We start from the raw sequence: 18,676 nt of genomic DNA, 5'->3' as shown, positions 1-18,676 counted from the left end.
GTGGTATTATGGCATCCGATGGAATTATGAGGGTTGATGTTACATCTACATCTTCATTTTGCTTAGGCGTAGCTTTTCCCTAAATACTGTTGCAAATTATACCTGACTTCGTTGAAATGTGCACAGTAATTAGGAAGTAATACAGGAAGTAAAAATTGTTAGCATGTATATATGTGACTTTGTATTTAGCAAGGCACTTAATTTTCATTCTCTGAACCTTGTCTGTCCAATGTACCACCGTCAGCAATATCAAACAGACCAAACTGCACAAGACGTAAAGAGAATAGTCGTGGGCATATTTGTGTATATTTAGGTCAAGGTCAAGGGTCAGATCCAAGATGGCCGCATCCTTGGATCCTGCTGCACATGGGATGTGTATCCATCTTAATCCTTTGTGTGGAGGGTCTCTTGCAGGCCAATTTTAGTGTTATTGGAAGTAGGTGACAGGGTTTAAAGTGTTGTTATGTTTATTTTTTGTTTTGTTTACATAGTTAGACCGCATGACATGTCAATATCCAACAGCCTTTCTGCCCCCCCTCCCACTCTTGTTTATATATATTTTTTATTGACTTTTTCTTCAATTATTTTGGCCCATCAACATTTCTATAACCCACTTTAGCAGTTTTCCGTCCTTCTTCGATAAGGGACAGGATCTGGCAGCCCTCGACCCCTCCCCCTACTCGTATATGACCGTATTGTACAGCTAAGAAGCAAACAATACCGCAGCCGACGTCAAGGTGCATGAATATGGACAATAATGCCATGATAAGTCTGAAGAAGTGAGGATATCTTTGCCCATATTTGCAGGGATGACGCGGTATGACGTGCTGAAGATGGCTTTTTGTTTTTCTGCGAGAGGCAGACTAATTTTCTGGGAAAAGAAGCTTACCTTCGGGGCATGGAAACAAGGAAAATATAGTGACTATGTAAAATAGAACGACAGAAGGCCTTTCGAACGTTTTAAACCACATGTAACAGTGTTTTTTTTCTTTATCTATTCATACTTTCCAAATGCTGTCATGTGTGCGGAATACGAAACGGTGCAATATAACTATGGGCGCCAGGAGAAGCCATTTGATGGGCTTGATTTTTGTTCCGACATCTTCAGACGCAAAGCAGCCAACCTCCCAATGGAAGAACAACAATGAAGGATTTGTTCTGATAAAGCAGGACTAAGCTCTGCCCGGGCGCATTTGTGAAGAAAATGACGCTATGAGTTGAACAAAGTTTTGAGTACAGCACGCTCTATACTATAATGTAGCCATGCAAATCAACTAACATAAGTCACATTCAGCTCAACCGCAAATGCATTGCAAGTCCCATACCTTCATGCCTCATGTGGTTTAAATGATCAGTGTCAAAAGATGTTTATATTGAGCGGACTGATCCTCACGCTAACCGACATCTTTCTCACCACAGTCACCCCTCAGTAAGACAGCCGGATCCGCAGAGTTCCCATTTACAACTTTTATTCAATCTATCACACAGACCGGTTTCATCAAAGTCAATGTGGCTTTTTCAGTGGTCCAGGCTCAAATGAGCACAGTCTACAAACATGGAGAACAGCAAGGAAATCACTATAGCTTGGTTCAGGCTTGTTACAAATAAACTTCCATCAATAAATACCAGCGGCCAGTTCTGGCATTTTGCTTTTCTCGTCAATTTACTACAACAAAAGGAAGTTTGTTTATTGTGAAACAGCAGAGGTAACGTATTTCTATTAGTGAAGTTTTCTTTACATTTTTACTCTGTTAGTTTCTACTCAAAGTTTAAACAGGTTCAGGGAACCACGTGCTGATTTCCTCTGCTTTAATAACAATATTAATCATAATAATAATCCAAGTTTTCATGTTTTGCTGGTCAGTTTTACTGCGGATGGTCGGAAAGCCGCAGCACATTGGTGGTGAGAGTTCCGCCAGTCGCCAATGGACGTCCTGGAAAACATGAACAGAAATGGCAGGAATGAGATGTGGAGTGATGTGTTTTACATGGTTTAACAAGAGCATCACACATGGTCTCATGAGATTAGTCCGATGAATATCAAGTTGTGGCATTTTATCAGGAAATGGGACATTATGTAATATAGCCAGTACCTGGGACAGTCTGGCAGATGAAGCGATACTTCCTGTTGCATTTGGCGTCGTTCCACTCGTCTTCAGAATTATGAAGAACGCAATCTTCCCTGCCCCGATAGTTGTTTGGTTCTCCCGGACACCAGGAGTTGTAGGTCCCAAGTGCAGAACCATCCACCCACTCAAAGCTTCCCTCTTCGCGCTGATCGTGTAGGCCGAACCAGAAGGGCCTCTTGCCACTGTGCAGGGAGATCAGGAAGGCGTCGGTCTCAGCGTCTCGGGGCATGGCGAGGGTGCCGCCGTCTTCACCACAGGCCGCGGCCGAATCGCTGAAGGTCTTCCGTGTGTTGAAGGCCTTGTAGCAGGTTCCACGGAACATTGTGTAACCTGTAGGGCAAGATGCTGGAAAACAGCGAGTCAGCAACACGCGTAGGGAAAGATATTGGTGACATTGAAAATGTTCCGAAATTGCATCACTGACTATCAGAAGGCCCTATCTTCCATTAGTTGTATTCAATATCAGCATAATTACATGCTTGAAAAAAGCATGTACTGTTTCTGGTAGGGATCTTTGTGATTCCGGACCTATATCTTTAGAACCTCTGGATGGATTGCGATTTCCTTTGCTATGGGGATAGAGTGTGTGACCTATTGTGCTATTAAGTAGATTAGAAGTTTGCTGTTGTTTTGTGGTTCGTTTAAAAAAAATATTTACACCCCTTTTCCTGTTATGGAGTGATCTGGCCTCATTCCCTCTGTCTCAACCTCCTTGGGGACAGCTAGCAGCTGTAACATCTGTTTTGTGTTTTCAGTAGCATGGGAGTGTGTGGAAGGGTCGTTTCCAGTGCTATATCTCCAGAACAGAACGTGTGATTGTGATGATATTTACCTCCATGAAAAATGGAGGTATAGTTTTTGGTGTGTCTGTGTGTGTGTCTGTTTGTGTTTCCACATATTTGTGGTCAGCATAACTTTAGAACCTGTTGATGGATTGTAATGATATTTGGTATTTGGGTAGGTGTTTGAAAGACGAAGGTCAAAGTCAATTTTGGATCCCCTGGTGTGTGACCTTGGTACTGCAACAGAACTTGGATTTTTGTATCTTTTGACATGGATATGCTGTGGTCTTGATTTTTTGGTGGCACATAGCTTGTGGTGTAAGGAAGAAGTGTTGTATGTTTGGGCCCTCTAGCAGCTTGCTCTAGAACTGCTGGGGCATTCTGGTCAAAATCTTCCAAGGAGCAAAAAAGAGCAACTGTGACCATCGCTGTCACCTCTGTATGGTGTGAACCATTATATACACATTGAGATACAATGTATGTGCCAGGTGCAGGTGTAACAATAAGAAATAAAAATGAAATGGTGAGGACATCAGAAAGGTGTAGTTTTGGATCTGACTGTTTACCATAGGTAGATATATAACTTAAGAACAATGATGGAATAATTTTTCCAAACGTCAAACCATATCAACCCCCACAACACACCATGCGCACCATCACAAAACAAAATATTTCAAGCAGGTTTGAGTTTTCAGACTCTTGTTAGTAAATGGTATGAGTTAGTGAAACACTACGTAAAACATCACAACAGGCACATATGCACATGTAAGGATATTAATGGTGAGGTAAATAAGATGATAAGGAATGCCACAATTGTACTTAACAAATGTCAGTACTCCATTCATGCTAGAAATCCTGCAGGCACAGGAAGGTTGATAGTATCATTTAATGAAATAATGATCAATAGTTACAAATTAGCCTGGTAATGACGTTTTCATCAGCCTACCTGGCGTCTTAGTACTTACTCATCTCGTGAAGACGCTGCTCCAATGCGGCGGTTCGGCTTCCCTCCTTGTCCAGGTCGCGCTTCAAGGTGTCATCAGTGGTGGACAGTTGGCGCATGTCGTCTTGGTCGCGTTTTAAGGCTTCAACAGTGGTGGACAGTTGGCGCATGTCGTCTTGGTCGCGCTTCAAGGCGTCAAGAGGGGTGGACAGTTGGCGCATGTCGTCTTGGTCACGCTTCAAGGCGTCAAGAGGGGTGGACAGTTGACGTATGTCGTCTTGGTCGCGCTTCAAGGCGTCAAGAGGGGTGGACAGTTGGCGCATGTCGTCTTGGTCGCGCTTCAAGGCGTCAAGAGGGGTGGACAGTTGGCGCATGTCGTCTTGGTCGCGCTTCAAGGCGCCAAGAGGGGTGGACAGTTGGCGCATGTCGTCTTGGTCGCGCTTCAAGGCGTCAAGAGGGGTGGACAGTTGGCGCATGTCGTCTTGGTCGCGCTTCAAGGCGTCAAGAGGGGTGGACAGTTGGCGCATGTCGTCTTGGTCGCGCTTCAAGGCGTCAAGAGGGGTGGACAGTTGGCGCATGTCATCTTGGTCGCGCTTCAAGGCGTTAAGAGGGGTGGACAGTTGGCGCATGTCGCCTTGGTCGCGCTTCAAGGCGTTAAGAGTGGTAGACATGTCGTCTTGGCCGCGCTTGAAGGCGTCAAGAGAGGTGGACAGTTGGCGCATGTCGCCTTGGTCTCGCTTCAAGGCGTCAACAGTGGTAGACAGTTGGCTCATGTCGTCTTGGTCGCGCTTCAAGGCGTCAAGAGGGGTGGACAGTTGGCGTATGTCGTCTTGGCCGCGCTTCAAGGCGTCAAGAGGGGTGGACAGTTGGCGCATGTCGTCTTGGTCGCGCTTCAAGGCGTCAAGAGGGGTGGACAGTTGGCGCATGTTGTCTTGGTCGCGCTTCAAGGCGTCAAGAGGGGTGGACAGTTGGCGCATGTCGTCTTGGTCGCGCTTCAAGGCGTCAAGAGGGGTGGACAGTTGGCGCATGTTGTCTTGGTCGCGCTTCAAGGCGTCAAGAGGGGTGGACAGTTGCCTCATGTCGTCTTGGTCGCGCTTCAAGGCGTCAAGAGGGGTGGACAGTTGGCGCATGTCGCCTTGGTCGCGCTTCAAGGCGTCAACAGTGGTAGACATGTCGTCTCATGTCGTCTTGGTCGCGCTTCAAGGCGTCAAGAGGGGTGGACAGTTGGCGCATGTCGTCTTGGTCTCGCTTCAAGGCGTCAAGAGGGGTGGAAAGTTGGCGCATGTCGTCTTGGTCGCGCTTCAAGGCGTCAAGAGGGGTGGACAGTTGGCGTATGTCGTCTTGGTCGCGCTTCAAGGCGTCAACAGTGGTGGACAGTTGGTGCATGTCATCTTGGTCGCGCTTCAAGGTGTCAAGAGGGGTGGACAGCTGGCGCATATCGCCTTGGTAGTGGCGCATGTCGTCTTGGTCGCGCGTCCAGGCGTCAACAGTGGCGGACAGTTGGCGCATGTCGTCATGGTCGCGCTTCAAGGCGTCAACAGTGGTGGACAGTTGACGTATGTTGATAAACGCCAGAAGGGCGAGTCCCATAGCGACCATAGCAATACCGGCCGCTATACTGGTCCGGTGGGAGCGGATGAAGCTACAAAGAGCACGACGGCAGCTTGCTCCACCCGAATACGTGCCGTCTGTCAAAAAAAAAACAAGAGGATTTAAAACAAGGAAACAAGGTGAAAATTACTTTAGAAACTTTGAACTATAGTTTCCAACACAAAAATTAAACACGACAGCTCCAGTCTTTGTCAAGGAATTACCAAGAGTGACAAAGACCAGAGATGGACACTCGAAAATTTTGCTAAGTCCAATTTTGGTGCTGGAAATTACGTCTACATCTTAACTTTCATGTAGAACAGGAAAAAAATAAAAAATAAAAAAAACATTACGATGAACTACATTGCCCAGCACGTGCCTACAAGAACACGACCGCAACTAAGAAACTCTGAGAAAATAACTCTAGCACTCTGTCGAACCCCCCTTACCAAAACAACCCGTTACAGTCATTGTTGAGAATGTTAAACGACATGTAGTAATTGCTATGCTATCATTGTAATTTTTATACTGTCATCTTGATGTTTAATTTAATCTAATTTAAATGAATCGTACTGTTAAAACGAGTTTCAAATGATGTGCGTGAGATGCACTTCAGTCTTCAGCCCAAAAGGGCTGCGAAATTTTACGCGAATAAACCACTCATTCATGCATTATAAGATTCATAACCGTTAGTAGAAAATCATTAGTGACAGAACCCACACGTAGATTGATAAGATCAACAGAACGGACGGTACGGGTAAATTCAGCAATGTATTCATTTACTAGTATTTCATTCTTTAACATACAAATGGCTAACCGATCCTGTCGATATTTATGAGTTATGATTGACTCTCTTAAACAGCTTAACAATATTGCTACGGGTCACTTTTGACGCATTCCATTGTTCTTCAAACGAAGCAGTCTACCAAAAGAAAAATTTCGATTATTGCATGATGTGCTTTTTGAAGTTGTGGGACCGTTTGTTGTAGTTTGATAATTTAAGATGACGTTGATGGATTGCTTAAGAAATCAAATTTGTCTGTATTGCAGTCGAGTTAGTATCATGACGTCTGTCTGTCACGAAGTTTGTCTTACGATTTTGAAGCCGTAGAGTTATCAAGCAGTTTATGACAGAACCGACCACCGACATGCATCTAAGACAGTCCTTTCGTAACAAGACAGCTAAAGCTTGTATGGCACCTTCGCGACTCAGGAACGTAATCAATTTGTTATCGTACGAAGAATCTGACACAGGATTATAAAGTTTTACCTGCTCCGGAGGCGTACATAGTGTTTGGTATACTCGCAGCGGCTTCGTCACGTGCCCGCCAATACGTCTGCTGCATGGGTGTGGTCCATGGAGAATAATTGAATTAATTACAGAATTAAAATGGCGTCGACGTTATGAATTAAGGAGGACAGGCACTTCAACACTTTATGAACTCAAAATACAACATGATATGACAAATATATATCCATTAACTATGGTAGTACCATTTTATTAAGAACACAGGCGCAGCTGTGGCAAATTGACACCCTTCTCCTGTTATTGTACATCGCACAATCAGAGAGGCATTCTTCAAACTCATGAATAGACAACACTTATATAGTCGTGCGACTGTTATTGACTATTCGTTGTGGGAAACGGTTGTCTTTAGACATGCGTTCAGAGTATTGCGGGACACCCGCGGCGCAGGATTCAACTGCGGTGCGTGCGTGCGTGACCCACAGTGACCTCTTGCTTGCAAATTAAAAATGGCGGGAGAATTCTTCATTTTCGTCATGCAGCAGATTACTATTATTTTGCTTGCAAACAAACACTGTCCCCAACAAAGAATGACACAGAGACGGGAAAATCTGGAATTAAACCCGGCGTTCGTGGCCGCCGGTGGTATTACAGAATACTACTAGTATCATGAAGGATGTAGCCACTGGTGGCGGGGCATTGCGCTGGAACAGGCAGTTTCTGATGACAAAAATACGTTTCCATTACTGACTGCATGTATATTTACGGAGAAAAATGCCCCTTCAAAAAAAAAAAAACATGCTGCAGGCTTATTAGCATATGATCCAGATCCCGTCGCGAGACTGGGTCCGAGGTGGTCGCACGATGTTTCCAATAAAAACCGTCGCACGACTATTTTGATCCTCTTTAGACAGAATCTGGGTTTGAAAAAACATACTTTTGAAAGAAAAAACATTGTTTGATCAACCTGGTTACCTTACATTTTGCGATATCCCAATATTGCATATCTTTCATAGCTTTGAACTGTACGTTTCACCTTGAACACCGAAGCTGGGTTCCAAACTAGTAATTTTTTTTTATTTTTATTTTTATTGAGATTCTCCATATACATATGGAGGGTATGGCGAAACAGGTGTCAAAGACGCCTTTTCAAAGCCACCATACCATTGGCTTTGTTGTTCGGAGTTTCCATCTCCTAGGAGGACTTCCGACCAAGGATGCAAGGGGTTCCTCCTACCCCTGACTCGTGTGTCATGGCGGGTAATGTTTTAGCCAAACGCCATTATTCAGACTCAAGTTGTTTTTGTCGCATGGCAATCTGAATATGACTAGAAGCTAGAATCTGGGTTTGAAAAAAACATACTTTTGAAAGAAAAAAACATTGCTTGATCATCGTGGTTACCTTACATTGTGCGATATCACAATATTGCATACATTTCATGGCTTTTAATTGTACGTTTCACCTTGAGCAGCGACGCTGGTTTCCAAACTAGTTTTGTTTTAGCCAAACGCACCTACTCTTCTCGATCAGTGACCCGGGTTCTTTTACATACAGAGGTTTGACGACTGAACTTAACGCCAGATGTTGCCATGTACAGGACTTTACTTCCCATCCGAAATGGTGAATCACCCTTCATTACACCATCCCGCAAGCGGGGTTCGCACTTGATCCATATGGCGAGGTAGTCCCCTACCACTTGTGCCCCCCCCCCCATCCTAGAGAAAATACTGTCATAAAAATGCATCCTCCAGGCTTCATGTCTCGTCCAAATGCTATTTGGAAGAATGAACATATAAAATACCCCGCCAATAGGTAGTTTTAAATCTTAGAGTTGTCATAAATGAATATATGTAAACAAATTCCCTTGCCCACTGACATATGTAAAGAGAAGATATTTTCACAAATATATTTACCTGTGTCACCAATTTGGGACTGCTGTTGCCCTCCCGGTATGACGCGACTTGTCAGCAAAAATACACGCCCCGAGTCAGGCGTGGTCTGAAACACAATGTGAAATATTGAAAGAAACTAGAAACTAAAGATAATCATGGGTGGCAAACAACGCCAGTTTCCAGACAAATCAGATACACACGCAATCGTTTTCTTTGATTGTATATGTTGCATATTGAAAAAAAAAGTATCGAAAACAATTTTGAAACGCTTTCTACCTTTTTTGATCATGCTTGGAAACCCATGACATATATTGTATTCATCTATATATTCACCCATACGAGAAAAACAGTTTTTTTCTCCGTTTGAAATGTTCGGTCTCCGTCACATATGTAGACAGTAAAGACACTTAAGAGTTTCACGTTGACGAATGCTTTTATAGATTCTTTATAGATTTGGCGTCTTCACCGAAGCAACGCTCAAGTGGCAAACCCATGCTTAGTGCTGCAGTATTGCTGAAAGTTGTTAGGTGGCGTCATTAATACGAGCCAGCTTTACACATCTCGGAAGGTCAGGGTCGACAAGGACAATATGAATTTTATTCTTTAAATGATTTGGGGGAAAATGAATTTGATTCACGCATCTGTGTAGATTATGATATCTGACAAATGTTGCTATAAAAATTCAGAAATAAGTATATTTTTTTGATAATAATTTTATGTTGTGTCGTGCAGTACATAAATGTGAAAGAGACATGAATATACCAAGTAATACCTTAATGAGTCTGACGAAGTAAGATCACGTCTACCTTAATCTGGAGGGATGACGTAGTACGTATACGAATGGCATTTTCTTTTTCTGCAAGTGGCAGACTAAAACGAAGTTAATCTGGACTGAGAGGGAGAAACATGAAAAAGTTTGCACGTAAAAACTCTTAAGTCTTAATGTATTCATTAAGTCCTCGTGTTTTTCTGAAATTTTGGGTAAAACAGGTGTACTATAATATAGCACTGTATGCTGCAATAACTTACATTCATTTCAAGTGTAACTGCATTTAAAACAGATGTCTTCAGAGCTTGTTTTAGAACGTTTAACTTCAGTCATATGATCGAGTACTTTTTAGACTACAGTGATCGACATGTGTCATGAACGTCAAGGTACATCGCAGCTGCACGCTACGTTCTTTCAGTTCAGCATCACCTGGTGAGAATATCTTTTTTGGTCCAATAACCACGAAATTGAATTGATGAGACCTAAAGATACCAGAGTTCCACAATGATGATACACAACATACCCAATAAACAACAACATGCCATATTCATATTCATCTGTAGGGATGACGTGGCGTTATATTAGGTGGTGCGAACGGCATTTTGTTTTTCTGCAAGTGACAGACTAATTTTCTGGGAAAAGAATGTAATCTGGGCCCGGAGGGAAAACCATAAAAAACTTTGTACGGGAGAACTCTTAATGTAGTCATTGAATCTCCGTGTTTTTTTTTGTTTTTTTTGAGACATTACAGACCCTTCCGATGTGCACCAGTTCCCATCATTTTATAAACTGATGAACATCTGAGACTGTATGATAGTTTAGAAATGGGATAGTTGTGTTTTGAATAGTTCCTATATTTGTGTTTTGTCAGGGAGTTTATTTCTACCTTCAGTGTTTAATTTACCTCTATAAGGATTTAAAGCATTGTTTTTGGTGTATGTCTGTAACGTTATGTTTCCACATATTTTAGCCAGCAGAAAGTAACTTAAGCTCAGAGTGGATGGTGATCATATCTGACAATTGGGCGCCAGGGGAAGTCGTTTGCTGCGCGGGAATTTTGTCACAACATCGTTTGAATTTTGTCACAACATCGTTCAAACAACCAACCTCCCAGAATGAAGGATTTGTTCTTGTAAACAGTACTTAGGCCTACGTCACATGTTCAGCCCGGGGCCCGGCCGGACTGTTTGCAGAAACGAAAAATTTAAGTTCATGCCAATAGATATACAAAGGCTATATGCTGTTGAATTATTTTTGGTTCGTTTTGTGTTTATTTCTTCATTTTTTAATATCGGACTTTTCGTTCCCCAAAGCTGCCCGGCCGGGCCCTTCTGTTGTGGCAATGTGACGTTGGGCACTTTGGGTAACACACGTACAAGGCAGCCGTGGGTGGAACACAGGTTTTGGGTACATCCCCCTGTACTGTAATATAGCCACGCAAATCTACCAGCATAACTCACTCAGCTCAACACATCATAAGCGTTTCACCTTCATAGCCTGAGTATCATCCTCCGTAGTGACCGCTGGCTCACGGCTTTCGCTTGCTAACCAAGCGAATGTCGTGAGACAGCGGTCACTACGGAGGATGATGCTCAGGCTAGCACCTTCACGCCTCATGTGGTTTTAATGGTCAGTGTCCAAATTTGGATAACTAAATTTTTTAGTATGTATGGAGCGGACTGATCCTCACGCTATCCGAGATCTTTCCCATCGCAGTCACCACTCACTAAGACAGCCGGAGCCACAGAGTTCCCGTTTACAACTTTTATTGTCTGTCACACAGACCAGTTTCACCAATGTGGCCGGCTGCTTCAGTGGTCCAGGCTCAAATGAGCTAAGTCTACAAACTTTTGAGAACAGCAATAAAATCTCTATGACTTGGTTCAGGCTTGTTACAAAGGAAATTCCCTCAATAAATACCAGCAGTTCTGGCATGGTGCTTTTCGTCCGTTTACTTACAACATACATGTATGTGAGCAACAGAATCATTGTAGTAACACTATACATAAACTCATATATAAAACATGACTTGTCCAGGCATATGCGCCACAACAAGGCAGACCACGAGAAGAAAAGGTACACTTCTTTGAGCAACTTGAGGACTTTTGACAGTCTGCCAAATGAAAGTGACATTATTGTCATGGGAGACTTGAACTGTCATGTTGGTAGTGATGTAGTAGAGGGAGTGATTGGCAAGTTCGGAGTGAATTAGAAAGAGAGACATGAGGAAGGGGAGATGCTCATTGACTTTTGTCTCAGAAACAGCATTGCTGTGATGAACACATACTTTGATCATCAAGAAAGCCACCAATACACATGGTACAGATATAACTCTCGTATTAACCAATATGATAAGAAGTCACAAATAGACTTCATACTTACAAACAAGAAATCCATTATCAGAGATGTGAAAGCTTTTCCATCAGTATCACTTGACTCAGACCACAGAGTGATAAGAGGAAAAATGAAAATACATTTACCAAAACCTGAAAAGAAAATAGTGAGGAAAAGAGTCAAAATTGAAAGTGTTAGAGAAAACATCGAAGAGAGACTCCATGACGAGAAAAACAACATAAATGGAGATGATGTAGACAAACACTGGAACTCCCTAAAAACCTGCCTCCAAGACATCCAACATGAAATAGTAGGAATGACTGTTGTGGGTAACCCGAGAAAGAAAAGAACTGGTTGGTGGACTGATGAAGTCAAAGCGGAAGTAGATGAGAAAAACAAATTCTTTAAACAATGGCTGAAGGAACGAACATGTTACAGAGTAAAGAGACAAGCCCAAAAAGAAATGTGGAAAGGATCGGAACTCAGTCTTGTAGCTGCAGAAATATTCTCTCATCCCATATACAGTTATTTTGTTTCAGGATAATTCCTCGGTTGAGATGGTCGCTAGCCTTAAGGGTGCGCCACCTCGAATTGAAATCTCAAATAAACTGGGCAGTGTCCCCTTATTGGCCTTTGCTACTCCTTTTGTGATGGTCAGGTCATACAAATTGACTATTATCATAAGTAGTGCTCTGGCGACGATATGTGGTTACTGCAAGTGACCAGGCGTAATTTGCCTGCCGTACTGATACACTTCACTGTGTGGCGTTTTTGATCCATATATATGGTGGTGAACACAACAAGAAATGGAAAATTTAGGTCTTGTCAGTGGTGCAACCGAAGAACGATGTCCTTTGTTTCGTTTCAACATTGTAACGTTTAATCTTTTCAGCAAGGAATCTATCTAACGTTAATACTAAAGACGTATAAACTTTGAATGCATACATACATAAACGTTTCCGTTCAAACAACTTTGCGTAAACTCGGCTATATTTTGTTACTGCATATTCTACATTCGACTACCGCGGTAAACACTAAACTATCGATCCCAGCTTACTTTAGATAGACACGGTAACAGTCGTGTTCTTAGATGAAAAATTCAGTCTATTCTAAATCTATCAATTTTCTAAGTTTTTCTAGTTGCCGACATCGTCGCTACAACACATATCACTACTCGTTTCATGAACATATACTAGTATTTAATAGTGGTACTACATACGTACACTACAGGCGAAACCGCTACTTGTTAGATACACTTTGATTTTCCGTGGTTCTATAGTTCCTGACCGTTCTCCTCAGCGATGGACTGCATGACGACACGGGCTGTGCGCGCCTGGTTTCTGGTGGCTCTGCGGACCACTTTCCCGGGCCTGGCTGTCAGCTTGTCTGGTGCAGCTGTTGAGGTGTCATCCTCGCACGTCATCTGCAACGTGACGTCGTCATACGTCGACGTCTTCGCGAGTTGACCTTCAGAAATGGTTGGTCTATCCGTAGTGGGAAAATCTTCCTTTGATGTTGACGATTTGGGACGATCTCTCTGAGTTGGCACTGTTGTCTGCGTGAAGACATTGCTGTTGAAATAGTTGATTGCTGTCGATAAAGTTGCCGTGGTTTGAACAGCAGTTGTGGCCATCTCTACCGGACTCTGTGGTACAACTATAGGCAACATGTACACGATTTGAGCCGGCTGCGAGCTCTGTTGTTGTTGCTGGGGCATCATTACCACAGGCTGTGCCATCATTGGTGGCGTCGTCGGGATTTCAAGAGCGTCGTGGACGAGCTTTTTGAGTGACGGGCTTGGAGGACGAAGAGAAGACAAGCGGCGGGGTTGAATGGGCGGTTCTCGGAGAACCGTGTCGCCGATGTTGTGTTCTCCGAGGAGGAGGGCAGCAGAAGCAGAGGGTTTGGGAGCGATCCGCACAAACTTGGCTGCTAACTCCTCATCCCGCTTCACGTTAGTGAACAAGCTTCTTCTCTTGTTCCCGTTGTTTGTCAGGTCCTCCAATAACCCCTTCACACCCTCTTTGGGTTTTCCATCGGCCTCGAAAAGCGCCATCCATCGCCGTGAGTTGGGTCCGCGGGAGACACGGGACCGCAGCTCGGGGCGATCCCGCTGGAAGTACGGACAGAAGCACGAGTGGATAGCCGTCTCGTTCTCTGTGGCGATCCGGCGACAGGCAAAGCCGTAGAAATTGAGATTTCTGATGAAGCTGGCAAAAGAATTCGTCTGGAATACTTTCTTCTCGTCCTCAGCCTCTAGAACCTCTTCTATGAAGTCCTGCTCACGGACAACAACGCTAGTCCCTTCCTCCGACCAGCCGATGGACATAAACTGGTCATCATTAACGATACGCCACAGAACCTCGGGGAATTTCAGACCACCAAGAAGAGACATGATTGAAAGTAAGCCCGACTAAAAGGTAGACGAAAACGACCGAAGAAAAGACACAACTTGTCAAGTGGAGTTTCGAACGTTGCAAATGGTACGTTCGAAAACGGTTTCGAACAGTGGTTCTAGAATTCGAGATTCCGTAAGTCGAACCCCGATAGAATGCCCCTGTTCGATCTGTGTTCTAATGTCATTTTGCGTCATTCAGTCTACTGTAAAATGTATTTCTTTCGCGTAGTTTTATTTCACGGCAAGACATTTTCGCGGTTTTAAAATTTCTACAGTACGATAGCAATTTATGGGAAACCCATATTGGCAGTACCATGAATAGGTACTAGTTTTTACCACTGAAAATAAAATCACAGCGAAAGTTTAAAGATCTACAGTATGACTTCCTACACAGAGAAAACAGCAAAGCTTTATATAGATGAAACGTACTATATTTTTGGTAACGTCTAAGGGGTGAATGCATTTCTAGCGTATGATGTGTTCTTTGCAATCCTTGTTGAAATGAAGGTGGCTTTCTTCAAACTTACTAAGAACGTTCCTTTCAATTGCTACATGTCACGTAATTAGTTGACTAAAAGCTTTGTTTCTGGCACTACTGTATTAAAAGAAACATTTGAAGACAAAAACACGGAAAGTACAAAACAAATGACCTTTATTCACCTTTCTCATCGACATCATCTCTGTAAATATCACTATCAGATTTATACTTAGAAAGAAATCACCATAATGACATCATATACAAGTCAGTCAATTTCAAAATCTAAAGTGCAATTAAAAACATTAAGCTGCTGCCTTCAACCCTAATAAGTAACATGAACACAATAATTCTGAAACCGATCACGAATTATAATAGAAAGACTACTTTGCATAATTATATCAAAACGATGCTGCACTTGTGAGTAATACGGTGGCAAATGTTTGCTACTATTTGATACATGAAAAAAATGTCCTCTCAATATCTTTAATGGTAGAGGAAGACAAGTATATGCATTTGCAGATTCTAAAAAAAACTGCGAGATTGGATTTCAAATCTCAAGCCTGTTAAGAGTCTAATTTTCAGCCAGTCCTGGCAATGATTTTAGGAACATCAATTTTTACAATAGATGAGTACATGGTTTGTATGCTATTACATGTGCGCTCATTTTTGCTGGTGATTTTCTGTATTATATTATGAGCTGCAGTTGAAAATAAAAACAAGATTACAAGGGTCCAAGCACAACAATCTGACAACATCTTTTGTTGTCGACTTGTTATGATTTCCCACCATTTTGCATGGTCAGTTCTAACAGACTTAGTCCACATTAGATGGCTATAATTCAAACAGCTCTTCACAAAGTATTGGAATAGTCACAGTCAAAGATACTTCTCAACAGTACGACGGTAGAAAAGTGGCGCTACAGTTTCCAACAAAATTATGTACAGGTTTCAAACTTAAAAACCAACCACCCTCACTCTCTCACCAGGGTTCTCGCCAGTGCAGTTAAGCATAAGGGGCCTCTATGCTGTGATTTGGATCCCCTATGCTGTGATATTGGGTCCTATGCTGTGTTACAACCTCATATCCGGCTTTTCTATTATTTTGTAACAAAGGTAAAAAAAATGGCTATGATTCATAAAATTTGCCCCTCAAAATGCAGGAAATAGTGTTTCTGACATTTCTAAATATAAAATCTTCAGGGGAATGATGCCCACGGATACCCCTTACAATGCTCTCACCTGTGCAGCTTGCTACATTGCTTCACTGCACTACACTGTGAAAAAACCCTGGTAAGACCCCTGCTCACACTCATTCAATACATCTACAAACAACATAAGGTTGAGAAAATATTACAGTAGGAATGACATGTTCATTATGTGTTACAAAAACTAGAGAATTTCTGTGACAAATTAACATACATACTTACAGCAAAACTTAATAAAAAAAATTAATACTTAGCAGTCACTAGGCCAAGGAGAGAGAGAAACATTCTACTCAATGTCTTCTGGAATCATAGTTGGTACATACCATAGACAACATGCTTACATCATCATCAACACTGTGGTATTTGCTATCATGGAGGCTATGAAAAGGTTGAGTATCTTACAACTGTTTATTTCCTAGGCTGTATCGAGTCATTAGAGCATGTTTTTTTGCACATCTCGAAAACCCTAATGCTTCCTCCGAGACCGGCTTCTACTGCGACTGCGGCTAGCGCTCCGACTACGCTTCCTCTCGCGCTCACGATCTCGGCTCCGCTCTTCCTCACGTTTGCGGCGTTCCTCCCGCCGTTTCTCGCGCTCCTTGCGTTCCTGCTCCTCCCGTTCTTCGCGCTCCTTGCGTAGCCTTTCGCGGCGTTCCTCGCGAGCTCGCTCCCTGTCCTCCTCTTCCTTTGCCTTAGAAGCGATCTGTGAAGCACAACAACAGAACAGTTACCCTGGAACATGGTCACTTTCACTGGCTTTGTTTCAAGCAAAGACAATGTCTACAAATTTTCCACTTTCCATTTTTACAAGATAGCATGGGTCACACTGCACTGCAGCTAAAGGTGTCGCTGCTTACAGATTCCCAAACATTAAGTCCTTACATATTAACAGTGATGGATTTTTCTATAAGACAATCACTGAATATATGTACAGTAAATACTTAATATATGGGATCAGATCTGTAAGCGGCAACACTAATGGCTGCAGTACAATGTGAACCAGTAAGAATTGCTCTGAGGACTGCCACCGATTGTTGGCTGTGCAAAGCAAGTCTTTTTATTCAGTGAGCACAATTGTTTGAACTTTCTGTTCTTACTAAGGGTCCAGCCATAAATGTCTTTCCAATTAATTTCCAAGTAGAAGTTGGGATGGAAATTGTTATATTTGCCGACCGACTGGTTGGGAGTGGGGGGCTGTCAGAAAACAGCAGTCAGAAAGCATTGCAACTTTTCACCACAAATTCTGCTTGGAAATAATGTCTCACTGCACATTATGAAATTTTTAAAAAATTTGGCTACACGTCGTGAAATTTGGCCCACAAAATGCAGGAAATAGTGTCTCTGAGATTTATATTATAAAAACTGTTTTGATGCTCCAACTATTCTACAATGTTTCAGAAGTTTGGCTCTTACCAATAGTTTACAAAAAACATGCTACACATTGCAAATGAAATTAGAAAACTTCATCCACCCATCCATCCACATACCCTCCACCCAGTCATACGTTATCTCACCAATTCTACCGCTATGAAAAGAAAGAAAGGGGTGACTAACGCGTTCGAGTACCTGCTCATCAGTGAGCGGTAACCAATAAATACAGGGGACAGCCTTGGTCTTCCTGAACAGGTCGTCCAACAGCTTGGCAGGGGCCTCGTCTGGTTCTTTCTCTGTAAAAGGAAAATGTCAATCATATGTCAATCATATGTAAATAAACTTGTGCTGTGTACCTAAACTCAGGTTCAGGAGTGGATTCTGTTCCAGGTCCAAACTTATAATTTAGTCTGGACCTGAACCCATATGTGTGCTAGAAAAACTTTTTTTGGCTGCATGTTATCTTGCATGTTGGAATACATTAAAAAAATACACATGCGGAATTACATACAGTCAGTAGTAAGCAAAACAGCTCAGTAATAAACACAAAAACAGTAATGTTTTTGTTTTCCCCCACCATAAATTGCCCAATCTAAGGCAGGTTTTAGATGGTTTAGAACAAGGAGAATGTAAGCAAGAGTCCAGACTTGGTTCCTGATCCTTAACATTTTCACAAGTCCACTTTTAGTTCAGGGCAGGAAACGAATTTTGATTCATTAATTCCAGTTAAGAGAGTTCAGAATCACCTTTCTTCTTCTCTGGACCTTCCCTCTTCTCTCTGTCCCTCCTCTTCCTCTCCCTCTCTCTCTCCCGTTCTCTCTCTCGCTCCCTCTCTCTGGAGGCCTCCCTGTCTCTCTCCTTCCCTCTGTCCCACTCACGCTCTCTGGCTCTGGAAAATTATGGTCAAACGCAGATCAGGGAAAGTTTGCCATGACTATCTTGTTTTCAAACATCCTATTATAGCATATTTTATGTAAAATCCTCCATTCTTAAAAGAGTACAGTTACAAATAATCACAAATTCCCAAGCCAAATATGAGCACAAGTGAAAATGATTAAAGCCAGCTATAACACTTTGGTAAGTCACTGAATAATAGAATTATTTGCACACAACCTAGACATTTTATTTTTACTGACATTATCTGGACAAGACCTGTTCAAATTGTAGTAATTTGTACTGCAGCCAGGTGTTGCTGCTTACCAATGCTGTCCCAAACTATTTACTATTGGTTATGTCAGGCTAACCCAACCTACACCCCAAAAGATAGCAGTGCCCTCACCTGTGTTCTCTCTCCCTCTCGTGTTCCGCCCGCTCCTCTCGGATGTCTTTCTCGCGCTCGGACGCGCGTCTGTCCCGGCGGCGCTCGTCCCACGCCGGCTCGGGTTTCAGCACCTCACGCTTCTCCTGAACCACACCCAGGTGGAGGTCCAGCTGGGGAAATGGTGAAATCACACAGCAACTCAACAAAATGGTAAAAACATCCAGCTTCAAAAAGCATTTAGCCCTTTGATGCATCTTCCACAATGGCCATACTAAGTA

At 42.8% G+C, this 18,676-nt stretch overlaps 3 protein-coding genes across 6 annotated transcripts in view; all 3 read right to left on the bottom strand.

Annotated features, from left to right (window-relative positions):
• Positions 1-1,495: 1,495 nt before the first annotated feature.
• LOC118418641 (alpha-N-acetylgalactosamine-specific lectin-like) lies at positions 1,496-2,561 on the bottom strand. Its single transcript, XM_035824648.1, has 2 exons — positions 2,094-2,561; positions 1,496-1,934 (listed from the first exon to the last, which is right to left on the bottom strand). Exons 1-2 carry the CDS (start codon positions 2,449-2,451, stop codon positions 1,867-1,869), a joined length of 426 nt encoding a protein of 141 aa, XP_035680541.1. The 5' UTR covers positions 2,452-2,561; the 3' UTR covers positions 1,496-1,866.
• Positions 2,562-12,959: 10,398 nt separating this feature from the next.
• On the bottom strand, positions 12,960-14,081 carry LOC118418210. The gene has a single exon (XM_035824051.1). The coding sequence runs from the start codon at positions 14,079-14,081 to the stop codon at positions 12,960-12,962; it is 1,122 nt and encodes a 373-aa protein (XP_035679944.1).
• A 638-nt stretch (positions 14,082-14,719) lies between these two features.
• Positions 14,720-18,676, bottom strand: part of LOC118418015 (apoptotic chromatin condensation inducer in the nucleus-like) — a 38,983-nt gene continuing 35,026 nt past the window's right edge. For 3 of the 4 annotated variants that reach the window (XM_035823808.1, XM_035823806.1, XM_035823809.1), the window contains 4 exons: positions 18,417-18,568; positions 17,884-18,026; positions 17,321-17,433; positions 14,720-16,469 (listed from right to left, as the gene is read on the bottom strand). In XM_035823808.1, coding sequence (XP_035679701.1) covers positions 16,233-16,469; positions 17,321-17,433; positions 17,884-18,026; positions 18,417-18,568 — 645 coding nt within the window. In that variant the 3' untranslated portion in view covers positions 14,720-16,232. The remainder of the gene's footprint in view (positions 16,470-17,320; positions 17,434-17,883; positions 18,027-18,416; positions 18,569-18,676) is intronic. The other variant, XM_035823807.1, reaches the window with a different exon arrangement.

This window comes from Branchiostoma floridae, chromosome 6 (assembly GCF_000003815.2).
Source record: "Branchiostoma floridae strain S238N-H82 chromosome 6, Bfl_VNyyK, whole genome shotgun sequence".
NCBI classification, from domain to species: Eukaryota; Metazoa; Chordata; class Leptocardii; order Amphioxiformes; family Branchiostomatidae; genus Branchiostoma; species Branchiostoma floridae.
The sequence above is the reverse complement of the archived record's forward strand: the minus strand, read 5'-3'. Positions and strand labels throughout refer to the sequence as shown.

Excerpts from the sequence above, each read along its gene's own strand:
- LOC118418641 (XM_035824648.1), bottom strand. The coding sequence starts at position 2,451 with ATGTTCCGTGGAACCTGCTACAAGGCCTTCAACACACGGAAGACCTTC. Across the intron at positions 1,935-2,093 it reads CATCTGCCAGACTGTCCCAG|GACGTCCATTGGCGACTGGC; the intron begins GTACTGGCTATA and ends CATGTTTTCCAG.
- LOC118418210 (XM_035824051.1), bottom strand. The coding sequence starts at position 14,081 with ATGTCTCTTCTTGGTGGTCTGAAATTCCCCGAGGTTCTGTGGCGTATC.